Source organism: Carassius carassius, chromosome 28 (assembly GCF_963082965.1).
Source record: "Carassius carassius chromosome 28, fCarCar2.1, whole genome shotgun sequence".
Lineage (NCBI taxonomy): Eukaryota > Metazoa > Chordata > Actinopteri > Cypriniformes > Cyprinidae > Carassius > Carassius carassius.
Window position 1 is genome coordinate 17,659,965 of NC_081782.1, and position 26,204 is coordinate 17,686,168.

The 26,204-nt window shown below is 35.9% G+C and overlaps 2 protein-coding genes across 2 annotated transcripts in view; both read right to left on the reverse strand.

Annotated features, from left to right (window-relative positions):
- traf4a (tnf receptor-associated factor 4a) overlaps positions 1–10,927 on the reverse strand; it is a 39,690-nt gene extending 28,763 nt beyond the window's left edge. Inside the window, exon 1 of the mRNA XM_059514703.1 lies at positions 10,442–10,927. Within this exon, the coding sequence (XP_059370686.1) occupies positions 10,442–10,584 (143 nt within the window). The 5' untranslated portion in view covers positions 10,585–10,927. The remainder of the gene's footprint in view (positions 1–10,441) is intronic.
- A 2,807-nt stretch (positions 10,928–13,734) lies between these two features.
- Positions 13,735–25,494, reverse strand: nek8 (NIMA-related kinase 8). Its single transcript, XM_059514704.1, has 15 exons — positions 25,386–25,494; positions 23,865–24,070; positions 23,395–23,627; positions 23,188–23,319; positions 22,884–23,092; positions 22,244–22,323; positions 21,953–22,140; positions 21,713–21,860; positions 21,090–21,166; positions 19,351–19,468; positions 19,021–19,171; positions 17,080–17,243; positions 16,828–16,980; positions 14,216–14,374; positions 13,735–14,059 (listed from the first exon to the last, which is right to left on the reverse strand). Exons 1-15 carry the CDS (start codon positions 25,430–25,432, stop codon positions 14,031–14,033), a joined length of 2,094 nt encoding a protein of 697 aa, XP_059370687.1. The 5' UTR covers positions 25,433–25,494; the 3' UTR covers positions 13,735–14,030.
- Between the last annotated feature and the right edge of the window lie 710 nt (positions 25,495–26,204).

Consider the following 26,204-nt stretch of genomic DNA (forward strand, 5'->3'; position numbering starts at 1 on the left):
CTCGAGTTCCTGAAGAGGAACTTAATTTTTTGTCTTATACATACAATGATATCTATGGGACATTCCGAGGTATGTTATCCCTAGACAACAACCGGTACAAGCTAATAACACAGGCTCATCCGGGTAACAGCAGTCGGCGCTGTACTCTTGCTTGAACTATTTTTTCTTGGTGGAAGCTTTGTATTTGTATAAATATTAAAAATCGATTAAAAATTGTGTACAATTATTTAATTATGACATCCTGGCATCGCGGACTCACTCTCGTTTTGTTCAAACGTTTGCTACAATTCTATGGAACACTGTAATGGATTAAAAGAGAACTAACAAACTGGTAAGGTTTTAAAACATTTTCGTCTTAAACCTTTTATTGCCTTAATTCATTTTGTGGTGAAATGTTGTGTAATAAGTGGTTTGACTGCACCGTTTCCCTGAAACGTCCGCTTCGCCTCTGGGTCCTGATCACCCTGTCGGGGTTTATTCTGAGAGGACAACCGGCTGGATGTACATTATCTCTTACATATTATGCAAGGGAAAATTAGATTGCAGAATGTAATACAAGACATGATAGTAGCACAAATAGGTAGGATTTTTATAATGATTAATTAAAATAATGATAAATAAGTTTACACAAAACTACTATAAAATTACCATTGTTGGTCTTTTCAAAAGCCAAAAAGGAGACTTTAGGACATGGAGTAATTCACAGCAAATGAGTTCAAACAGGAAGCTCTTTAACATCTCTCTCATCTCTAGCAGCAGGAACGATCCATGCGCCTGACCTTGAAGATCCGGTGTCCGGACATGGGAGCGTGAGTTTGTGTTGCACTGACACGTTTGAGAGTAAGCCAGGCGGGCTGGACGAAGGAAACGTGCCATGCTGGATCTGAAAGAGCGTCTTTGAGCTGCTACATAGAGCTGATCTGCGCAGAGTAAAGCAGGAAGGAAACCACCACAGTGCCTCTTTCACAAAAGGGAACTAATGGCTGTGACCTTCAATCCGGCCGGCCTCCGGAATCGACAGTCAATAACACCGAATGAGTGTACTCTTTAACCGAAGAGCTTAACCACTCTGCCAACACCTGTTGCACTCTATAAGAGAGCCTTTCACTGAGACAGGTGCCTTCCTCCTTCCTCAAGATCTGGCCACCCCAGCTGCTCCCCTCACCAGCGGATTCTTCAAATGCCTGCCTGTCAGCTTCACAACAGATAGCATTCTCACACCAGGGCTCTCTTAGCTGTCTGAGACCTCCAGCCCACTTCAGAGCCCATGCAAATGCATTTGCGTTTGATTAAACCATGTTCCGTGTTGGAAGAATAGGAGATAAGGCATGATGGAGTCACGGCAAGGTGAAAAACGCACAAGCCGCGTGTGCTGAACATGATGGGATTGGGATTTAGAGGTTTAGATTATCACAGCGATCAGCCGAGACAAACTAATTGCATCTAGATGCTCCAAATGACCTTCAGCTGCTTGTTACAGGAATGTTTCACAAAAGCATTTCAATTAATTTATTCTATGGTGTAAAGTATCTACACTAAAATGAGCAATTTATCAGAAAAAAGCTTTGTAAACCTGAAACAAAGTGCAGAACGTACAAGCAACACAATAGGACTGCTTAAAAATTGCACTTTTCTCTCTCACAAAAAAAACAAAAAAAAACAGCCTAATATAGTTTGCAGATCTTACCTGGGTTGAGCTGGTCTTGGCCGGTTTAAATGGACAGCTCACCCAAAAATGAAAATTGCTTCAATGTTTTGACTGTTTTTGTCCACACAATGAAGTCAAACATCAAAAATCGAATATTTATATTACTTAAAAACTGACTGTTAATAGGTGTAGTTAACAATAACACTGGTCCCCAATCATTTTCATTGGAAAAATTACCAATCAAAGACAGCCTGGTCTAGTTCTCTTCTGGGAGACCAGGCAAAACCAGCAAACCAGTTTAGACTTAAAATGATTAAGTTGTTTTTTCAACATAGAGCAGTCCTCAGTACATAGTTATGAGGTTGCTAAGGTGTTCTGGATGCCTTTAGTGCATTTCTATGGTTTCTAGGGAGTTCTGGGTGGTTGCAAGTCAAAAGAATGCACTGCTGAGGGTCTACGATACTCTAGATATCTCAGACCTCTATCTCAATATCTCAATTTGAAGTATCAAAGCACATAGTGTGGGACTCTGTTTTGATACCTAGTGTTAGGGGTTTGTTAATTTCCCAAGAACAAGCAATACCAGTAGTGCTGTTTGCCTTAACAATAATCGCAGATTAATTATCGTTTGATTCCTGCCAGCTGATGCGTGTCTGACAGGTCTAGGTTAAAGCAACCTGGCCTCAGCATGCAAGGAGTGAGTGACAATGTGCTTTACTCCATAACTGAAATAGTTCTCTGCGAACAGTTCTCTGCACCCAAGGAGAGTAAAGTTATGATTATATGATTTCTCCTTAAATACAAGCATGCCTGGGCAAGTCCCAGATCCCCACGAACAGTTTGTTCATGAACCCCACCGAGCATCCAAGGCCGTCAAGCACCACGGTTTTTCACAAAGGAATGTTGTCTATGCACTTGCAGGCGATGGACATCTGAATAGGGCAGAATATCCAGTCAGGAATGTTAAGAGCTCGTCCACTTTTCGTGTTGCCCTCACTGAATAAGTCCTTTAGGTCGTAATAAAACACTCTACAATGATAATTAACACAGAACAATTCAAACCAGAGAAGCGCTGATGCAAAACATTTAAATGAAATGCAAGCTTCTCCATAACAGCCGCACCTTATACCAGCTTGCAGCTGTTTAGAACGGATGGAGAACTTTAAGTCCATAACGTCCCATTCACAGCTGGACCTTCCTAAACGCCCCCTCTCCACTCACTCAGCCAGTATCTGATCTCAGTTCTTCAGACTTTCTGCTGAGAAAACAACAAACTAAACTTCACAGGTCGGTTGATGTCAAATGTGTAGTCGTTCCAAAGGCATTCATGTAATGCCGGTTTTCTTCGTCTACTGAATTTATTTGAATGTACTTGACAGGGCTAATTAGCATTCCCAGTTGTTGTTGTTCTTTCTCAGTTGAAGTTGCAGAAACATATTTATGGATTAGGACAAAGAAGCACCCGAGGCGTTTTCATTTGTTGGACTGCAGACTAAAAGCTCAGCACTCATTGGGATTTCTGAAGCAGCAACTCGCCTGACACAGTTTATTTCAGGAAAACAATCACAAAATCAATATTACGCTGTTGCTAACTTTCTCTCCACTATGTATTGGCAAACATACAACTATGTGATATAGTTCAGGTCTTCTTTGGGGCTAGGTAAAAGACATGATGCTATTTAAATGTTCTATTTATTAAAAAATGCATTAAAACTACAAATCATAATTATTTAAACATACCTTTTATATAATATAATGAAATGTATAATTATTATTTTTTTTAATTTATGAATTAAAATTAATTTATGTATTCTTAGGGGCAATAAACAGTCAAAATATCAAGACTGTACAACTGTCCTGATATTAAAATGAAGAAAAAAAATTATATTCTCGATATTCTCGTTAAAAACAAAGATTTGATTAAGTAGTCAGCCACAATCCTATACTTTGAAAAATATTATAACAAAACTGCTTATTAATACTTGAAAAACTTGTATTAACCAAATCAAAGTCATGAGGACCAACATGCAAAGAAAAAAAAAAAGGAAAACAGAAAATATCATAGTTGTTAAAAAAATAGTTTTTCAATTAAAATGAATTATATTTGATTATTTATATAATATCACATAATTTGAACTTTGAATCTGAACATGAAAAGACATGGTTGCATCTGTACAAATTCATGTGGTGTGACTCCCCCCCCAAAAATGTAGTAATTTATTATATTTATGATTAAAAAAAGAAAAAAAAACTAACCTGAAAATAAAAACAGTCAGCCTGATAAAACGGTCCTATAAACGGTGTTTGCCGCCTCAGATCTATTATGTCATTGATGAGCTTGGATGGATGACTTCTAAGGCCAGTGGCACCTGTGAGAGGATGTGGGGGTCTTTGATGAGGCTGGACAGGAAGTGAGAGAGGATGCCCAGTCACTATTCATCTGCCTCAATGGCATGAATCCTGAGGAGGGGCTGTCATACCCAGCCTGGCTTCCTCTCAACACTGGGCACCAATGCTTCCTCTAAATCTCCCTTTCCTCAGAGAACTACTCACTGTCTGTGACAGGCCAAAGGGGCTCCTTTCTGTTTCTCAATGGACAGAGGGCAATTCATTTGAGCTTTAATGTAAAAAAGATGTTGTTCGCACAGATGGCCCTGGCTGGAAAGAAGTCAATCTTTCTTTTCCCACTTTGCCTGTCACCAGTTACCCCGTTCTACCCCGGTTAAACCCGTCCTTCCGTTGCAAGGCTTCAGAGTGCACATGTTGCAGACCATCAGCTCTCAAGAGAACGCAGGAGGAATTGACTTCAATACAAGAAACAGAAGACTCTATTCAGACATTTAAAAAAAAAAAAAAAAGGCATAGTGTTTGAGAAAAGAGGCTGTGAAAACTGAAGCTCAGTAGAGAAATGAAGGTTTTATGCTTCTTAGACCAGGATAGTCACCTTTTGTACATTCTTTGGATAAAAGAAGCTTCTGAGTGGTGGCCTTTCTAATTTTAGATCTCAGATATAGATATATATAAATATGCGGTTCTTGTTATTTTTTGAAAATTAGTAATTCGTGTGGATCAACATGAGAAGCAAATATTAGTTGGAATTGGAAAATGTCATTTTTAGCTTAAAAAAATCCTTTGTTTCAAAACCTAAGCCACTTTTGTGGTGGAAACGGGGCTCTGGTGAGCTGCCCATTTAGTCACAGTATTTAGGCATCATATGGTGTTCCAAAAGTTAGGTAGAAAAATCATATTTTCTTTTAAGATACATTTGCTGTGACCAAATATGACTAATTCACTTTCATATAGTATAGTTTGTGAGACCAAAAGTATTTCTGAATTCACATTACTCATAAAACAGGCAAAAAAAGTACTTTTTAACAGTCACTGTAAGTTTTAAACCAAATGTAGAAGGTACTAGACACTAGTAGACAGTATGCGATTTTGGACGCAGCTTTTGTTCTGGCCACATTCTAAAGTAACATCATGTTTATCTTTTGCAGAGAATGCAATCCCAGAATGCACTGTGAAAAGTTCAGTGGAAAAAAAAATTAATCAAGATGGCAGACAGCTACAAATTAGTTGTTAACTTTATATTTTCAGATTTTTATTTACTTTTAATTAAAATGATAGTAATTTTAATGCGCTTTTGTCAGTTTGATTAGTTTCAGTTTTATATCTCTATTTATTATTGTAGTACATCAAATCAAATTAAATGAAACTGAGAAATGTTGCCTTTGCAACTAGCTGAAATAAAATGAGTTAACGTTTTTATATTTTCTTTCAGTATTTTATATACAGTATATATGTGTGTGTGTGTGTGTAAATATAATATATATATATATATATATATATATATATATATATATATATATATATATGTATTTAATTAATTACTCACCCTCAAGTTGTTCCAAAACTGTAAGACATTTGTTCCTCTTCGGAACACAAATTAAGATATTTTTGATGAAATTCGAGAGTTTTGTGCCCCTGCATAGACAGCAACGTAACTGAAATGTTCCCAGGTCCAGAAACATTGTAAGCACATCGGTAAAATAGTCCAGGTGACGTCAGTGGTTCATCCGTAATTTTCTGAAGCTACGAGAATACTTTTTTGTGCGCAAAGAAAAAGAGAAATGCATGTGCATGTTTGGTGGCACTCTCGAGAATGGCGGAGGATGGTACTTGGAGGAGAAGAATTGTTAGATAAAGTAATTTTTTTTTCTTTGTGCACAAAAACTGTTGTAGTAGCTTTAGAAAACTATAGTTAACCACTGATGTCACATGGAAAAATTTATTCAAATTAATTTGTGTTCCAAAGATGAACGGAAGAATAATGGGTTTGAGTAATTAATGACAGAATTTTAATTTTTGGGTGAAAAAATCCCATTAACTATTACAACCCTTGAAAACATTACTTGTACCAATTAAACTACAAAATGGCAAGGGAGTGCATAAGTATGTGAACTAGGACGCACCTAATGTGCATTATTAGCAGAATATTTACACAAGAAGTCCAGACACTAAGCAAACAAAGCTAAAGCTTGAATACAAAACAGTTACCCCTATCTCACAAAGCACCACATGAAAACATCTAAGAGTTTATTTGGCTCGACTTGTCTAACTAGTCTAAACCATTGCTTAATGACATAAAGGGCATCCTTGTATGTGCATTAAGAGATGTTAGCCCATATTATGAGAGCCTCTTTTGTGTGATGGCGGTGAACCAAATGCCCTCAGCTCAAGGTTCATCTATTCTGCATTAGTGTCACGGTCACATGACTCGAGCTGATTGCTGGAGTGATAAGGCCTGAGGTTCGGCCCCTCATGACCCTCCCGGCTCTGATTAGGCCTTCTGAGATAACCGCCTCACGCATTCCCCCTTCAGCGGAAACATGCTCCATTTACAACACAAATAAACCAACATGGGAGCAAAGTCCATCGGTGTGCATGCATGGGACAAATCCAAGTAAATAGAGTTTAATTGAGATGATTCAGGGTTGAATCTGAAACTAACTTTTGTGAGGCAAGTCTATAGGTGTGCATGTAGCGTGAGACTCAACCTGAAGTAGCTGGAGGCCCTTTTCTAATAATGGTTTAAACGCAGCAGATGGTGATTCATAGTTGTGCAAGAGCATAACCCATGTAAATCCTCACAAATATGGCAATATTTCTCAATGAAAAGGCAGGTCTGAACTGATCAGAGGCTGAATGCAGTAACGGATGGAATAGCTCAGAATGTGTACTGTACACAACAATTAAGAAGAGAATGCACGCTTATCACGCAATGTCAACAAAGCACATGCTTATCTTAACACGCTGGCACGTGAGTTTTTGATTCTGATCGCCAAAATACACATAAACCATGATCTGAACTTAAAACTAATTTAACAATAAATTATTAATATAACATTTAGATCAGTGGTTCTCAGCCTTTTTTGACTCCAAGGCCCACCATTGATCACAACAGTATTCAAAGGATGGGTAACATTTTCAGCTGTTTGTGCTTTACTGGAAAATTTCATTTTTTTTTTTCAGTACATTTTTTTATTTTAATCATACATTTATTTATGATCAAATATTTTAGATTTTGGAATAACTAGAAAAAGTTTTATTCTTATTTTATAAAAAAATAAAATAAAAAAATACCCCAGTATTTATAAAAAATACCAATGGTGTTTTAAAATTTTTATTAATTTACGTGACCTTTCCAGGTCTTGAAACCGTGTAAATCCTGGTTCTTCAAGGAATAAAACAACAGTTGAGGGGGTGAATTAAAATACAAAATATCTTGATATTCAGTCATTTCTGCTAATTTCAAAGCTTGTTTCATTTAATTTTAAGTAATCTTGAGGCCCTCTTGGAAGTTATTTTTGTGCATCTAGTCTCTCTAAAATCCTTTTTTTAAAATACTTACTTGAATAACAGCAAAAAAGGGAAAAGTTTAAAAAAAAAGCAATTTGCCAGTTGTGTGGGAAGCCTGGTTTATGTAAAACAGACACAGTAAACTCTAAATAGGCGTAGCTTTAACTAGTGTTAAAAAGTCACTCATTAGCTGGTGACAAAAGTTGGTAAAGAAAAAGTTACTTATAAAGAAAAGCAGATTGGCTTTCTTCCCAGTGACACACTAATGACCTGATGATTCATAAGCATTGTCTGCATTCATTAAGTCTTCCACGGCACGTCTTTTATTTGTATCATCTCAAGCAGTTTTGCGAATACAAAACTGAGCAAAGCTTCACGTTCTAGAATCTTTCTCCTATCTAGGCGTGAGAAGAAAGAGGTTTACTGAGAATAGAACCAACATAAACACACAGAGCCTTAGGCAAAATGCATCATGCCCTTCCTTTTTCCTCCCTCCATCCAAAAACGAACATGATAATTCTGTGTTTCTTTGAGAGCCTACAGTGGACATGGCATTCACAAACCCTGTGACCTTTTATCTTTCAGCAGAGCATCAGCACAGGTTCTGTTTATATTCCACAACATGCAGACAGGAAAGAAACAAAACCTGTTTGGATATGTAGAAAAACTAGATCCGATCTTTGCCCTATCTGTGACTCACATTGAGCCTTTGTTGCTGTTGTTCGGGGCTGAATTGATCATGCATGTAAAAAAATAAAAATAATCAATTCACGCTCTTATGTTCCTTGCTGTGTCTGGATATCATGATTGGCATGATACAATAATCTGTCAATGTTCTAAATATAAATATAGATATTTTCTATTAGCGTGCAGCATTTAAGAAGGCATGATATGATCTGTTTAAACTTATGCCTGACAATGTCTACAGTAACATCCTATTCAACCGGCAACCCGCAGGCCAATTCTGACTCACATGAGGATGTCAGTTAACTTCCCTAAAAATATATTCTTCCGTTCAAATGTTTTTTTTGTTTTTTTGGGGGGGGAATTAATATTTATATTCAGCAAGGACACATTAAATTGATCAGAAGTGACAGTAAAGACATTTATAATGCGGCTAAAGATTTATATTTCAAAGAATGAATCATGGTTTCTATAAAAATGTTGAGCAGCACAACTGTTAATAATAATAAATGTTTCTTTGACAGAAAATCAGCATATTATAATGATTTCTAAAGGATCACATGACAAAGAAGACTGGAGTAATTCAGCTCTGCCCTCACAGGAATAAATTACATTTTAAATCAAATTAAAATAGAAACTAGTTATTTTAAATTATATTAATATTTCGCTATAATACAATTTTTACTGTAATTTTAATCAAATAAATGCAGCCTTGATGAGCAAAAGTGACTTAAAAACATTTTAAAATCTTACCAACTTCAAATTTTTGAACAGTAATGTATGTAGTACCGATACTGGAGTTTATTTTTCTATAAATTATTTCCTTGATTTTTTTAATTTTTTATTATGCATGACTAATGCTCTAAGACAAAAATGTCACACCTGACCAGAATGTGCATCTCAGCTGTCAATCATTCAGTTTTAAAACAAGTGCTATAAGTTTACAGTGCCATCACATCATTCTCCAAGCAACTTCTTATCCAAATAACGGATGATACTTGCATAACATTATACACCTAGCACTGAAGTCAGTGCACACCTGTTTTATAGCCGTTCACTACAGCTGATTGGATTCACGGTTTCGGTTATAAACCAGTTTGTAAAACAGTTTTGGTTGACAATGTAAATGATCTCGTTTTGAATTTCCTACTAGATGAAAATGAAAGCTAATACACTGATACATAATTCAAAACGCAGACAATAAACATTACACCGTACCGCAGAACTACTATCCAAAGAGTTTTTTGCTGGCCTGCATGCTTAAAGATTTTTTGTTCATATGACTTCTTATTCAATTTGAGCATCTCTGTTCTATGCATTGCCATGCCGTTTATACACGACCTAGCAAACGAATTACAAATAACACAAATTAGTGCTGAGCAAATGATCCGCCAGTCTTTCAGCACACAGATTCCAATAAAGGATTCGCTTCCTAATCCCACAGGAAGACCCCCTCTCAAAGAGCCTTGTAGTGCCTCGGGTCAAAATGACAGACAGGGCCAGAGCTGAGAGGCTCTACCGCCTGAACACACACACACACACGCGCGCGCGCGCACAGGTCTGAAAATATTTTTTTCCGGCATTTATGAAGGTAGACCACAACTGGATGCACTGAAGCAAAATATTTACACTCTCCAAGTACATTAGTAACATGTGGCCTTACTAGCTATTGATTTGACCCATAAAATAATATTTTTCGATTTGAACAAAACCTAATAATATATATAGCTAACCATTTTAGGCTACTATTCGTATCAGTGTGCTTGCTGTTAATGACAGTAGATGGTACAAAGCTTCACTATGATGGTCCAACAAAAACTGCTCTCATATAACTACTGCTAAGAGTATGTTTTTAGATATTATGATTTCATTTAACTGTCTACCCACCTCTCCTTTCTTTTTCTAATGTTGCATTTCCTTCGCTTACACATGTAGCTTCTTTCAGTACTTGTCTCCTGACGCTAAACTTCATTTGCAATATATTTGCATACAAGCATCCCTGCTATCCTATTGGCTGCCAGATGAACTCAAGGCCCATGGGCAGATATTAAATATCAATGCAGCGCAGATGACTGACTGTCTTGTGTTGAAACGATGACTGAAGAAACGGTTTATCATTTGAACGCACTTCAGTGTTTTAAACCACCGCTTTAAATGCTGGTTATGTGTATCCTATGTTGTTGTTGTTGTTACGCTTCGTTCCTCCTGTAAAAAACACACAGTATGTGTTTGTGAAATGTGCTTCCATACCTGAGAAATTCCTGCAGACATGTATCGCAGAATCGGTGTCCACATGTGGAAACTTGGACGGGTTCCCTCATTGCTTTGCTACACAGAGGACACTGAAAGCGTCTCTTGGGCTTCTCCAGGAACTTGTAGTCAAACCCCGGCATTGCTGCTGTTTACAGTGAGCGTCTATAGGAACTGTCGTTTGTTGTCCTCAGCTTGCAAAGGCGCGGTGACAGAGTCCTTCACGAAAGCTGATATTCACTTGCCAACGATACACAAGCTCCTTCGGTATTGTTCCGTCTCAGCTTTTCTCTTTCGAGCAACACGGCTCGATCCAGCATCAGGGTGACAGCTTAAACCCAGCGATTTGTCGGTGGCACGAGGCTGTCAATGCAGCGCTGGTGCTCGCTGGTGATGAACCGAGATGAAGAGAAACGCGACGAGAGTCGTTCACAGCAGCTGTCGAGAATAACACTGACAACCCGGAGACAAAGCTCGGATCCCATCTGTTTAGGTATATAAAGCCCCACCCACTATGCATGAGGGAGGAGCCTGATTTAAATCTCTCTCAGCCCAGCAGAATTCAGACGGGGAAGCTTATTTACAGTTATGTACAGTAATGCTATCTGTGCGCATTATAATGTAAGCAAGTAAGGGGATTATTTAAACGCTTTTCTGTAAATCATTTTCAGGATTTCTCTTGAGGATCTTCTCACACCTGAATGGTTTTAGAAACTTTTTAACAAAACGTTTTTGTTGTAGCCTGTGCTTGCGATATGAACATGTATTATCAAGTAAAAAATAATGACCTTGCATAGAATAAAAATAAATTAAAAAGAGCTGAGATGGTTGGCTGGTTTTAGTTGGTCTTCCAGCCTGGACATAGCTGGTTTTAGAGATCTTTGAACACTTTTTTTTTTTATCTGGTCATACTGGCCTTAGTTGGCCAGGCTAGGAGATCAGCTTAACCATTTTAAACCATCCATCCAGCCAGTTTTAAATGTTTTCCAAGACTGACCAGCAAAAAACTGACCAAATACCCTCTTATTTATATACTGTATTTATAATATAATTCTATAATTCATTAGAATTTTTGTGCTTGATACAAGGTTGTACGAAAACGTAGGCTAAAGTATGTGCATTTAGATTTTTGGGCTGTTGGAATTACCAGTTAATCTGTGATTTTATTGATATTTACTGATCTGTTTTATAGTGCATGCAAATAATTTTCTGACGATTTTAATGTTCGGGGGTCAATTTGACACACATTTTTTTGTACAGACCCAAATTAAATATATGTCTTGAGTATATGTTGTTATGTTGGTCTTTTGCTGCCCTTGAAAGGGGAAAAAATATGCTTTTTCTCTTTATTTTCAGTGCTGAAAAAGACTTTCTCCGACTCAGATGGTAAAAGTGAGCTATCATTTCTATTTTCAATGTAGGCTATGAAATACTATTTAACTCATCTTTTTCTTCCAGAAATGTTGTAACTTTTTCTCATTTAGGTGCCATGAACATGTTGTGTTCCAAATTTAAAGTTGATATAAAAAATAAAATAAACTTGAATAAACGTGTCATGAATGAATCTTTTACTGTTTCCACATAATATGTCACAAAAATAGTGATATAGTTTTTGTTATGAATTGTTTGCACTGTGTTACAAATACTGATATTAAAATGTTTCTGTTCATACCTGATTCCTCCTTGTTTTTAATAATGTGATACTTAGGGAATTGCATTGAAGGCAATTAGGGTCAGGTCAATTGGCCAGCTCCATTAAAATCGTACCCAGAAATCAAAGGTTATTATGAAAAATCTATGAACAATATTAATTTAAATATACACTTAGAACGTAAACTAATTAACTGTTTAAAAAGTGCATATTTATTTTAAAAAATTACAAAGGCAATAACTGGACTCCTGGTGATGAAAGGTTGCAGAAAGTTATTTGTAAGGCAAACGACTCCCTCTATCGGTGAGAAGCTCACGCGATACAGTACGTGCAAGAGCAGACATTACGTCAACACCAACAGCACAAAAGATGGAATTAGAGTTAAATAGTTTATTAGAGTTAGAATATTTCATAGCTCGGCTTCAAGTAAACATATGAAACTCTCGTCAACGTTACATATGTTTTGCATGGAAAAGCGCGCGCTGCATTAGTGACACGTTGTGAGCATCACGTATTGCAAAAGAATTACATCATAGCATGATGGACGATTGAGCTAGATCTGTGCATCATGCCAGGATAAAACACGAGTATGCTTTTTGATTTGCATTAACATTAATATTTATTGTGATTGTTCTTCTAGCTATAAAACACTACACTGTTTAAGGTCCATGTTAATTTTGTGCAATTTAATATATAAGCGCTGAGTAATTAAATTAACATCATGTATCTAGGATTAGTTGCACATAATTATGCATAATTTACTGTTATTACCACAGTAAATGTGTGACAAGGAGACTGTAAAATAAGTGTAATAATTCTCAGTTATTATAATTACATTAACAATAAAACTATTATTTATATTAGCAGTAGTGGTGATATAAAATGACATTTACATTTAGTGATTTAGCAGATGCTTTTATCCAAAGCGACTTACAAATGAGGACAATGGAAGCAATCAAAACAACAAAAGAGCAATGATACACAAGTGCTATAACAAGACTCAGTTAGCTCCACACAGCACTTGTAGCAAGGATTTTCTTTTATATTATATAATAAAAACAAAACAAAAAAAACAGAATTCAATTCAAGAAAAGAATAGAGCCGCTAGTGTTAGATGCCTTCTTCTTTTGCTTTTTGTTAAATAATAATATTTAATATAAATAATATATTATTGCAAATTATAAATATATAATAGCATAAGAACTTTCAATAACTTCCTTCCCATTAAAAGCAAAAAAAAAAAAAAAAAAAATAGTAAAAAAAATAGTCTTTTGGCATAGTAAATAATGCCTGATTCAGCCTTATTCAGAATAAAATGTGAAATATATATATATATTTCACATTTTATTCTGAATAAGGCTGAATCAGGCATTATTTACTATGCTACATATTATTATTAGCAATGTGGTGAATATATTATCTTGACAATGAATACATATTGAATACTAAAGCTTTTTTAAATAATTTATTTTTGTCCACAAGTAAGAATGTTTACATAGGACCTGTCATAATGTTGAGGAAAACATCAGCTTTAAGTTATGTGGAAACATAAGCAGCACATTATGTTCTTTAAAACAAGTTTTCTTTACTTTTTCTTCCAGACAGTCTGACCTCAGTAAGGCATTATTTACAATGCTACATATTATTATTATTATTATTATTATTATTATGAATAATAATAAAGACATAATTAAGTAAGATTTTCTGCACAAAAAAAGTAAGATGTAATACTGTAAATACAGAATTTGAACAATTCTTTTGGCATAAGTTAATAGGCATATATATTTGGTCAAAAAAAGCTTTACTTATTTGGAAATCATGTTACATTATAAATGCATAAACTGCATGACTTCAATTCTCAGTGAACACACACCAGTGTCATGGACAGGAGCGGAGCGGCTCTTCTGCTGCGTGTGTGCAGTCATTTGGGCAGTGATGTCACTTCGGAACAGGCTCTTCAAAAAATGCTGAGGAGAGAAATGATAAGCGAGAATATAGTCACTGGGTTTTTATCAGACTGACAGCAACCTTTGTAATGCCAAATCAACAACAGACCATTACAATAAATACATTAGATTTAAGATCTGTCAACATCCGTAAAAGAGACGATAGCTGCACATTACGTTTCACAGCCAACAGTGTGTTTCCATGGCAACAAGCCACTGATGTGACAGTGTAAGGGTGGCTCTCATCGAGCTGCACTGCCTTTGGTTTCCCAGAATCCTCTTCTTTCCGTCCAAGTCGACCACGTGCCCCTTTACCCCAGGTGTACACTTCCCCCTCTGCCGAATCAAAGAGCAGAACATTTACTCACAGTTCTGAACATCATTAGGTTGGATAACATCTTTGTTTCTTTGCATGTCAGATCCTGTGAGAATCATGAATGAACAAAGACAATATGAAAGAATAAAGGTCTTCAGAGTCTTCTAAGTCTCTAGGACACAGTCGGGGTTACATGACCTTTAGCCACGTCACTTTAATTAGCCTACCTTCCCCCACTAAAGCACATTCTGTGACTGAAGCAGTTAATGGCATGATAGCAGCCTTATCTGAACTGCATTGCCATTCAAGTGCTGTTGTTTGTTATAGTTTGGTTAAAACATAATATATTATCTTATAGTTTTATAAAAACCATTCAATATTTTTGTATTTTGGCAGAATTTTCCTCTAAATTTTCATAACCATACAAATATATATTTTTTTTTTTTTTTTTTTTTTTGCATTAAACAACATTATTTTCCTCTAGTTGCCATTAACACAATGCAAAACAATTGAGGATTTTTCAAGGTAATTGCTTTTTTATGTAATCTTATCAAGTAAGCTAAAACAAGAACATAATAAATTATCAATTTTCCTATTTCCCCTCTAAATCATTTATGTATTTATTTAGTTACTGCAGGGCCGTAGCTGGGGTTAGCGGGGCCCCGGTGCAGGTTGTACAAGTGGGCCCTGTTTGAATTTGTTTAATTTGTATGTTCGTTCTATTTATTTATTTGTGCTATTTACACAATGTTTAAGCTTGTTAAAGTTTTAGGTGTCCTAGTACAGAAAACGAATAATAAAATGTAAAATACCACTGCATAGTCTTCAGTGTAAAATAAAATATACAGTCAAACCAAAATGTATTCAGACACCTTCAACATTTCTCACATTATCACAGTTTATTTGCTATAGTTTAGAAATTGGTTATAAAATAGAACATGATCTCAGAGTTGAACTGTCAGAACAAATTCATCTTGATAATATCAGATAACTTAGATAAAAAGGTGTGTAATGGATTACAATCAAACAAAACTTCAGACAACTGTTAGTATGCCAATATTTACACAACTATCAATACTTTGTTGAGCAATGTTTAATTTTGTTCAGTCTGTGGTTAAATTAAAGAAAAACACATAAGCAAAACATGGTCAGGTCAAAAGTGTTTCAATCATTTTTGGTCCCAAATTGTTTTGAACAATTTCGCTGGTAGTCCACAGTATGAAGAATGTTTGGGTATAATATTTCACAGTTTATTTTGCTGTATTCACTTACGTTAATTAAATATAGTGTCCTGCACCCACTAATAAAAAATTTAAAAAAATTATATCTGGTGTCTGAATAATTTTCGGTTTGGCTGTTGATTAACTCTTGTTAAAACTACAAAGTAATTCAGTCAAGAGCAGTAAGTGATATTCTGTCTTTCATTTTCTTGGATTAACATTAAAAAATTAGGTGCGGTCACTTTAAGAGACGATGCAACCATTATAATAATACAGATCAGATTTCTTTCTCCACTGTTTACTTTCACTTAAGACATAACCGACAGTTTTTTCAAACATACTTTCCAAGACAGGTATTTTGACATCGTTTTGCATGTATTTGTTGGTACAAAAGCAAGAAGAGGCAAATTCAGTGTTCAATGGCTTTGAGAATTGTCTCTCACTGCATGTGCCCTGCGCACAGAACACCATGCGCCAGTGCTGAATTGTGCTTTTGCACATTTTTTTTGTTCGCATGTTTAAACTGCGATTTGTATTTGTTCGTTCAGGTGCAGGAGGATGCGAAGGACAGCTCGGGTTCGGTGTTGCTGTCCTTGAGACGCGGCTCTCTGTGTGCGCACCAAACACGGCATGCGATTACTCAGTTGAGTTTTTCTGCATCTTGTGTTTGAATTCTTTCAACTCTTTTGAATGGTTAAATTGGCAAGGCTTAAAACACGTGAAAATTATTTGAGATAGGTTGAGATCATTGGGGGGCCCCCCTCAGCCGTGGGCCCCTATAATCGTCACCACCTTTCACCCCACTAGCGACGGCCCTGAGTTACTGCAATATATAATAGTAAATAGTACAGACGTACAGTACCTGGTTCATATTTTCTAAGTTTTTGTTAAATGTATACTGTTACTAATAAAAAAAACAAAGCAATATAGAGACTAGAGTCATGAAGAATGACAGCTAGAGGTAAAAAAAAAAAACATTGTAATAAGTAGATTTGATTTTACAATTTTCTTTTCTGCTATTTGTTTTTACTATAATAAGATAAAACACTATATTACAATAATTACAATAAACACTGAAAAAAATCTGGATCATCAGAAATGCATTACAATAATGATATAGTTTACTGACTGTCATTAAAAATTTTTACACTGCTAAAAACAAACTCAAAATAGACTTCATTTTCATTTCTTTTGATTTCGGGGTGAAATGTGACCTGTTTTGTGAGATTCACTTGTACACATGTCTTGTTTACCTGCTCCGATAGCCAGAGTGAACGCATCACCACACGCGGCCATGGTGATCCCCTGCAGGCCTGACACTTGATAGGGCACTCGACTGCTTCGGCGGGAACTGCAGCCAAGCTGCCCATGCTGGTTACTGCCGAAGGTGAAACACTGACCTTTCTCTGCATTTAGGACACATATTCATAGTCTGTGAGTCGGTCCTCAGATTAAACCAAAAACAGCACACTGAACTGTAAGCAGTGTAAATGAAGTTCTCTGACCTGTGACTGCAACAGAGTGTGCTGTGCCGATGTCTATATACACAATCTTCTCAACACTGAGAGGAGCCGACTGGACGGGCTGGAACGTGTGGACCTCCTCCACCTGACAGTGAGACGGGGGCTCCTCTGTGCCAGAAACCTTATCCAAACCCAGCTTGTTAAACCTGCATTTAAGATTTATTCATTCAAATATTACTTTAGCAGCCCTATGTGAAAAAGAAGTGCACTTAGCACTTTTAATTCTGTCATTAATTACTCACCCTCATGTTGTTCCAAGCCCATATGACTTTCATTCACCTTCAGAACACAAATTAAGATATTTTGGATGAAATCCGAGAGCTTTCTGACCCTGCATAGACAGACAGCAAGGGAACTACCACAGTCAAGGTCCATGTGACATCAGTGCTTTAACCGTAATGTTATGAAGCTACAAGATACTTCTTTTTGTGTACTAAGAAAAAAAAAAAAACTTAATTCAACAATTTTTTCTCTTCCGCGTCAGTCAGAATCACAGTTGTCACATGGACAATTTTGACAGTGTCCTTACTACCTTTCTGGGCCTTGAACATGTCAGTTGCATTGCTGTCTATGAAGGGTCAGAAAGCTCATCAAAAATATATTTTCTGTTTTCCGAAGATATTAGCAAGGTCTTACGAGTTTGAAATGACGTTAGTAATTAATGACAGAATTTTCATTTTTGGGTGAACTATTCTTTTAAGTACTTTTTCTTTTTAAACTGCACTTTGTAATAATGTAAAAAAAAAAAAAAAAAGAGTACATTTTAAATTTAAATTTTTAATTATTGTTTTAATCATTTTCGCTGTGATTTAAAGAACACTTCCTTTAATGAGTTGAATAAGATCTTAATTATAATTTTATTACATTTAAAGGTAATATATTTTTTATTAAATTGCAGTATCATTACAAATTTATATACATGACATAAAAGTTTCAATAGAAATTAGAAGTAATTAGGAAATTACATATAAAGATGTACTTAAGTCCTACTTAAATGGGTAAAAAAGCTAAAGTTCATTGCAATTAAGCGTCTAAAAACATTACATTCAGTTTGCATTTAAAGGAATAGTTCATTGATTCTTTCTGTCCACTGAACACAAAAGAAGATATAATTGAAGAATGTGAGTAACCAAACAGTTTCTGGTCCCCACTGACTTTCATTGTATTTTTCTATACTATGCAAGTCGATGGGGACCAGCGACTGTATGTTTCCCAACATTCTTCAGAATATCTTCTTTTATGTTCCACAGAAGAAAGAAACTCACACATATTCGGAAAACAACATGAGGTTGAGTAAAAGCTGACATAATTTTCATTCTTATTACATTTATATATTTATTATTGTAATAAATACTATTTTGTATGGTAAAGTGTACTTTTTTTTTTTTACAACCACATCTGGTAAGTCTGTAAGAATGAAAAAAAAAAAAAGATATTTAGCACTCAGATGGTAGGATGGAGTGACTGACAGGGTGTGGCAGTTATTCAGAATATGGACATTGTGTTGGTCATTTCCTGTGATGAAACATCTTCAGCATTCACAGTCCTTTCAAATGCTAGAGCAGGAATGAGGAGTGTGAACTCCCTAAACTGGTTTGGCAATCTGTGAAAAACTGCCTAGACAGCTAAGAAAGAAATTCATTGAGATATTTTTACATTTTGGGATTCATTATTGTTTATAATTGTGATTAGATTTGTGGCAGTTTAAAAATCTACTTTGAGGCTCATTAACCAGTGAATCTGTGACAGTCAACCACATGCTCTCTGAAATTTTGGTAAATTATGCTGCCTTGTCGAGAAGTCATGTTGGAATAACCATATTTATGAGATTAGTGCGCATGATGTCATCATTACAAATCTGGGTTTTCTGTGAGCCCTGTTTTTCCGAGCAGGTCATAATGAACTAGAGGACATTTTGAGTACCTGTTGTTCCCACAGGCCAGAATCTGGTGCTGTGTGCTGATGATCATGGAGCAGTCGATCCCACACAGCACACGCTGGGCTTCAAAATCAGCCGGCAAACTCACCTGCTGTGGGCAGTTGTGGCAGTCATGAGTTGCCAATCCCAGCCGGCCTGTCGGACAGAGAGATAACAGAGAGTGAGTGTGATAGAGAGAGAGAAAGTGAGGGAGAGGAGGACGACAAGGCACAAAATGTCAGGTCTGCCTGGAGGCGCTGCTGCTGTCTACAAGAGTACAAAGAGAAACCCAAAGAAACACAGTGTTCGAGTGACAAGTGATGTTGCTCATTTACCGTTGTCTCCTCGCCCCCAGGAGAAAACCTCTCGCTCATTGGTCACTGCCAGGACGTGGGATGCTCCACAAGACACTTGAACCAGCTCATAACCCAGCAGAGCCTCCACTATCTTGGGCTGAATGCAAAGACAGGAACATGAAGAACCATGAATACAAAAAAAAACTAGATTTGTACACATTGTAAAGAAAATTGTTTGACTGTACAAAAAAATTACTTAATGTTTATTATATATATTTTGACTTAATAAATATACCTCTAGTATAGTTCTAACATCAAATATTTTATATGCATTTAAATTTAATACTAAATATATATTTATTTACTTTTATACGTTAAAGTTCATCTTTCTTTACAAATAAAATGTGAAAAAATAGCTGTAAATTATACAATTAACCATACAGAAAGCTGCAAAACGCAATAAATGAATGGGTAAGTTTGTTGGAAAATGATGAATACATGGCAAAATATTTACAAAATCTTACATCACGGTATAATTATTTTTGCTTTACATAATTGCTTCATGGTATCAAAAATCAATATCACAAAAAACTACTACTAGCTTAAATAAATAATAAAAAAAAATTCAAGCTCACTGTTGACAAGTAAAGAGTCAGTGATTAAATAAGAATAAATTACTAACTACTAGCAATAGGACAAAATATCTACAGAAGACCATATAAATGCTACAAACATTGTATGAAGTAATCAAACGTATAAAAACACTGCATATTCTTCACTGTGTAAAGTTTCAAAAGTGATTTAGTCCAGAGCAGTGAGAGATTTTCTCTCTTTTGTTGTTTGATTAACATGAATGTCAGACAGCAGGAACATTCGACTGCTGTCACTTTAAGACCTGCCTGCTATAAAGCAGCAAAAATAACTCTGTTCAGTACTCCAGCTCCAGTGCATACAGCAAAATGAGTTCTCTTTCACTGCTGATTGTGTTTCAACAGCTTAAAATCACTTGTTTTTCAAACCGCAATACAAATGATACATTTTTGTGACCACGTAGCACAGCAACGTCAAGTGACCATGTAACTGCAATAAAGCCAAATCTCTACCAGTTGGCAAATTTCTACCAATTATTCATTTCTACCAGTGTATTGCCCACCCCTAATTGATTGGTTTGTAATTTCCAACCTATTCACAAGTCATCCTTGCAATGTCGTAAAAAATATATCATTTGTTCCCATCTACCAAATTTCAGTGTTTAAGAGTTTAAGAAAAGCATAAATTGCATGCACATCAAACTATGTAAGAGCCTAAGCTCTGTTAACTGGCCCGAAACTCTGCTGTCTTTTATTATTATTATTATTAATTTTATATTTTATTTATATTATTGATCATTTTAAATATCAATAGGAGTATATTAATATATTAAATTTGCCTTTATTTTATATTTTCCTTAAATATAGCTTTAGTTTGATTTTATTTAAGTTTAAAATTGCAGTACTTCAACTTAAACTTAATTTATTCCATTTATTTGCCAAAGCAACATTTGCAATTTTGTTTTCATCTAATATTTATAAATTTTTCCTGTTTTCCTGCTTTCCTTTTTTTTTCTTTGTTTTAGTTAACAATACAGTGATCCCAGGCCAGCAGGTCATCTTTATTGTTGAGCCCTGATGTCAAAGCTTGAGATTAGTTTGTTTAAATCCTTAGCCTGCTAAACAAGAATAAAAAATACACCATCGTAAAACAATAGATCTCTCTATAAGATCATCTAAAAAACCTACCTGTGTCACATCGTTGAAGTTCCCATGTCCAAGACAACCATTGCTTCCACTTCCAAACGTCATGATTATACCTCTGTCTGTAAAACCGAAAGCAAATTGAGCAGATTATGGTTTCTGTAGCTGATAAACAAAGAATTAAACAACAACTGTTTCTCTGTCAGTGCAAACCGCTGGACGAGAAAAGCAAATGAGCCGGAAGTGAGGACCTTTAATCCTCTGTATCTGCTGGTGACTAATGATTCCCCCGCAGAGGCGAATGCTAACAGCATATCTTTTACTTTAGAGCAGACAAATGTACACCGCTGTGCTACAGTGTCAGAGGACAAGAGATTAGCCTTTGCAGTGTGAACAAATGGTGCTTAATGAGCTCCGTAGGAAGGATAGTAAAAGGTGTGATTACATCTTCCTTTCATCCTTTTTAAACTTTATCCCAAATGTTTAAATTACTCATGGACAGGTCCACTTTGCAGCTTCAAGCTAAGAATTGCCTAATTAGGCAGGAAAAGAGCATCTGATGGACATGTCAACTTAGTTTTGGCTTTGTGGCATAAGGGATGAAAAATCGCACGCCTCGACAATATGCTGAGACCTGCATGGAAAATTCTGGATCGTAAGAAGCATACCTGTTAGACAGGTGGTGAAGAGATCACCACATGAGACTGATTTGATCGTGACACCAGACTGTCCCTCCAGGAAGCGGGAGATAAACTGGGCCTGCATCTGCTCAACGGCGCCAGGCAGAGTAGGCTCACCGGATCCAACCGAGGGGGCCTGGCATAAAGTCAAATCGAAATAAACACTGAAAACTGAAAAAAAAAATATCAGTGAAATTCAATTAGGATAAAGAAAAATGATCATCATACCTCCCATGTGATTAGCTTCCCAGATTTGGTGACGCCCATCTTCTGTGTGCGGCCCAGGGACACTTGAATAACCTCTGTGTTTAACATGGGCAGACGCAGAGGAGTGGAGATGCCACTGCCCCAGGTGTACACGGACGATAACGGCAATGGGTGCATCATCTTTGTTGAAGTAAGACTGGACAGCCCTCCTAATGGAAAAAAAAACCAGACCAGAAAAGCTTCATGCAGACATGGTGCTTTTAAAACTTATAAATAGTCAATTAAAGACTACATAAGAAAAGAACATCTCACCTCTGGTTCTGGAACCGGTTACACGCCCACCAGGTCTTCCATGAGGGCCTGTTTGTACAGAAGAAAGTGGCTTTTCGATTCTAAAAAAGAGAACAATTTAATAAAAACAAGGAAGACCAGCTAAATACATATATTGTTTAGCATAACAGATACATATATAAAAAGAGTATCTATTTTCACTGCTAAACAAAATGTATTCACTATACATAACACGACCAAAAACAATACAGGTAAATGCAGTACAAAACAAAAACGTTGTGGGCAAACAAAATGCACTTCTAATGCGTAACAGTCTAAAAACAGTTCTATTTAATAAAATAAAATACACAAATCTGAAAACAGTTCTATTAAATAAGGTAGAAAAATAAAACATTTAGTTAAATTAATGGGCAAACAAAATGCATTTGCAATTATTAAAACAAGTTCCAAAAATAGTACTATTAAATGCAGTGAAAACAAACAAAAAAGAAAAAGAACAGAAAAAATACAAGTCTGAAAACAGTGGTAAGGTAGAAAAATAAAATTAAATAATTAGTCGCTAAACAAAATGCATTTACAGTACTTGACACACATTCCAAACAGAACAATTAAATGCATTAGAAATGTCAAATTTAAATTAAATAAGACAAAATAGTCGTGCCTCCGCATGTTGACGTTGCCTATGTCAGTGTAGAGATTGAGCAATGGCCTGATGCAGATGGGATGAGCCATTATCTCATTGAGCTGGGGTCTTTTGGATGGGTCCAGATTCAGCATGTTGAGAATGAGTTGTCTCAGTTCTGGACTGTAACGGTCTGAAATGGGGGCAAATGTGCCACTCATGATCTTCAGCACCAAAGCTGGCAGGTTCTGATAACAGAAAAGCAGCTTTGCTCGTCATTCAAAATTCATTTAGGAAAAAAAAAAAGAGTAAAAGATCAAGACAATAAAAAAAAACATCTTACTGCTGCCTCAAAAGCTCTTTTGAGACTAGCAAGCTCATAAAGCACACAGCCCAGGGCCCAAATATCACTCTTCTGGTTGTATGGCTTTCCTTCACACAGTTCTGGAGAGATATAACAAGGTGTCCCCACAACCTGTCATGAAAAAGAGAATCTGAACTGTAACGAAACCACATGCTGTCAAATTCAAAGAATTGCTGCGGTACTTACAGTATAAGCTTTGCTCTTGCTGACAAGAATTTTCGAGATTCCGAAGTCTCCTATTTTTACTATCATCTGGTGCTTGTCTAGGAGTATGTTCTGGGTTTTGAGGTCCCGATGTAGGATGAGTTTATTGTGCACGTGATAAAGGGCCAATAAGATCTGAACAAAGAAGTGTAATATGGTGTCTTCATCTAACAGGGAGTTGCAGCGCTTCTGTATGTAATCGGCCAGGGTTCCACCTACAATAATCATATAAAAAAAATTACATTAAAGAACATTGTTACAAATCATAATTCAAAGTTCTTACAAATTAGTCAAAATCAGCAAAGATTAAGTTCTGTACAACAACTGCGACCACCTTTAAATAATACAGAATTATATTTGAATCACAATAATAAATAGTATGAATTTTGTTCCTGATTATACTGTAGGAACATATTAAGTGACCATCAAAAATGAGTGAAGAAAGTATATGCCTGGAGCGTATTCCATTGCGATCATTAGCGCCTTGTCCTCAAGGAAGTTTTCATAATACTCAATTATGTTGGGGTGGCTGAGTAACTTGAGGACTTGGCATTCATTCTGGGCCGCGAGGCGTTCATCACGCGTCATCTGCTCAACTGGGATTTCCTTCAAGATCACCTGCGTGCCATCAGTGCGTCTGCGACAAAGGTGCACTATCCTGTGACAGATACAGAAATCAGGATACAAGTGGATTTGTTACATTCACAACATTTTAAGAGTTTCAAGTTTAACAGCTGAATTCAAAGTTTTACGCATTCAGTTGTTCACTGTCTATTTTATTATACTTTTAAAATGAGCACTTTTTGTGGTAATAGCCTAATATACTTTAAAAGAATTATCTTAAACTGAATACAATTTTCCAGACATTATAATCGCATGTTAATTGCAAATGAATGAAAATGTATTTTTATTTTTAAATTGACAGTAAACGCATTTAGATAAACTTTAAAGTGCTTTTTGACCCACTAAAGTAGGTCTTAATTACATCTTTCATGTAATTTCACAATTATTTCTATTGCCTTGGAAAAATGTTAAAGCCTACTGCTGAATATACTTATAAGTAGGCTATTTGCATAAAATCTCGGTAAACAGAAATAAATTAATTATGTCATAATAACATTACTATTGAAACTTACATGTCATAAATGTAAAAAAAAATATTGTAGTTACACTTTTGTAATAAAGTTGCATTTTAAATGAGTTAACTTTAAGTGAAATATTAGCTACTGAATAAAATATAAGTCAAGCTTATAATAATAATAATTATTAAGTACTTTACATTTGCTTTAGTGTAAGTCGACACATCACAACAAGTGTACTTCTTTAAATCACGACAAAACATAAAGATTTAAAATTGAATTTAAAGTCAAGTTTTTAATTTGACCTTGTTAGTCCTTAAAGTGTACTCTCCTGACTCTTAAAGTGTTTTAAGCTCGAAACTTTGAATTTTGAGTAAACATTTCACACAGAACCGATACTTTAACTTATAAGACAACGTGAGAAAGTTAAATTTCTCAGTAAATTTTTACTCTCTCTGTTTGCTACCGGACATTCCAGTCAAGGTTCCAGACAGAAATTCCAATGAGAACGCTGTAAACATTACTGTTTTGACAGGCAAATTTAAAAAGCGTAGGGCGAGCTATTCATTGCTCTTTGAAAGGAAAAGTGACAAAATCTTTTTCGATCTTCTAATGCAACTGTAACTCGTTGAATAGTGTGATACTGGCTCTGTAAGATCTACACTGATGGAATGCGGAAACGCGAGAAGTGATGCTCCGTGTGTTCCGTTAGCTCGCGCTCTGATTCTCAGAGGTGCGTTGCAGATTTGAAGTTCTTCACGGAGTTTCTCAAGTAAAAGTTTTATCGAGTTCAAACGCGTCAAATGTTATTTTGTAAAGCAGCTAGCTCAAACAAACAAGTACACGTCACTAAAACAATTTCGCGGACTAAATAATGCGTTTCATTGTATTTACCCGAACGCTCCTCTCCCGACCACTTTTATCTTCTCGTACTTCTCCATGTTTGCTGGATTCTAAACGCGCCCCGTCACTAGGCAACACTTCCTTTACCTCTACAGAGTTCTAGAGGGGACAAAATACAGCAAGCAAGAAGTACTGACTCTGACTGACCCCATCATCATTTTGGAAAGGGTTATGCTAATCAAGGATCTGAACACATGAGGGGATCAAATATAGTAATTTATGACTGAACTACTTAAAGTTAAGTTTTTATATATATATTTTTTACAGCTGACAAGGTAGGCATTGCCAGAGAGTCTTAATAGTGAAGTTTGGAATCAGTAGTTGTTGCTCTGTGATGCTGAATGGGCTAGTCTGAATGCTGTCTCTCAGAACTCGAGGTAAATAATCTTCAGGACAGTTCCTGTCAGTGAATGTTTCCTCAGTGTTAATAGGTTACACAATTAATAGGTTTCATTTTATGCTTTGTAAGCCTATCTAGACCAGATCTTTAAAGTGGGTGAATCACAGATTCTTTTCAACACCATAATACAGGTAGAACCAGTAACTGTGAGCAGTGGACTAAAGTTTAGACTGCCTCTCCACCACCTGACTGTTATGGTGTCAACTTCATTTTCAGGAAAAAGATTGGTCAGTTGTGATTTAATGGCCTACAACTGAGACAAAATATGATTTTTGGCCTGATTAGACCTTAGCTAGATTTTAAATTGACTAGTTTAAAATTTAATTTAAACTAGTTTAAATTTCAGAAACACATAACAGATCCTTGTTTGTGAAATGTTTCTTGTTTCTTTTTCAGAATCTTTTAATTAA

Bases quoted from the DNA above. Each gene is read 5' to 3' on its own strand.
- nek8 (XM_059514704.1), bottom strand. From the start codon at position 25,432: ATGGAGAAGTACGAGAAGATAAAAGTGGTCGGGAGAGGAGCGTTCGG. The intron at 23,093-23,187 runs GTAAGATGTTTT...TTCTGTTATCAG, and splicing joins AAAGAGCTTTTGAGGCAGCA to AACCTGCCAGCTTTGGTGCT. The intron at 14,060-14,215 runs GTAATGTGCAGC...TTCTCTCCTCAG, and splicing joins CACACTGTTGGCTGTGAAAC to CATTTTTTGAAGAGCCTGTT.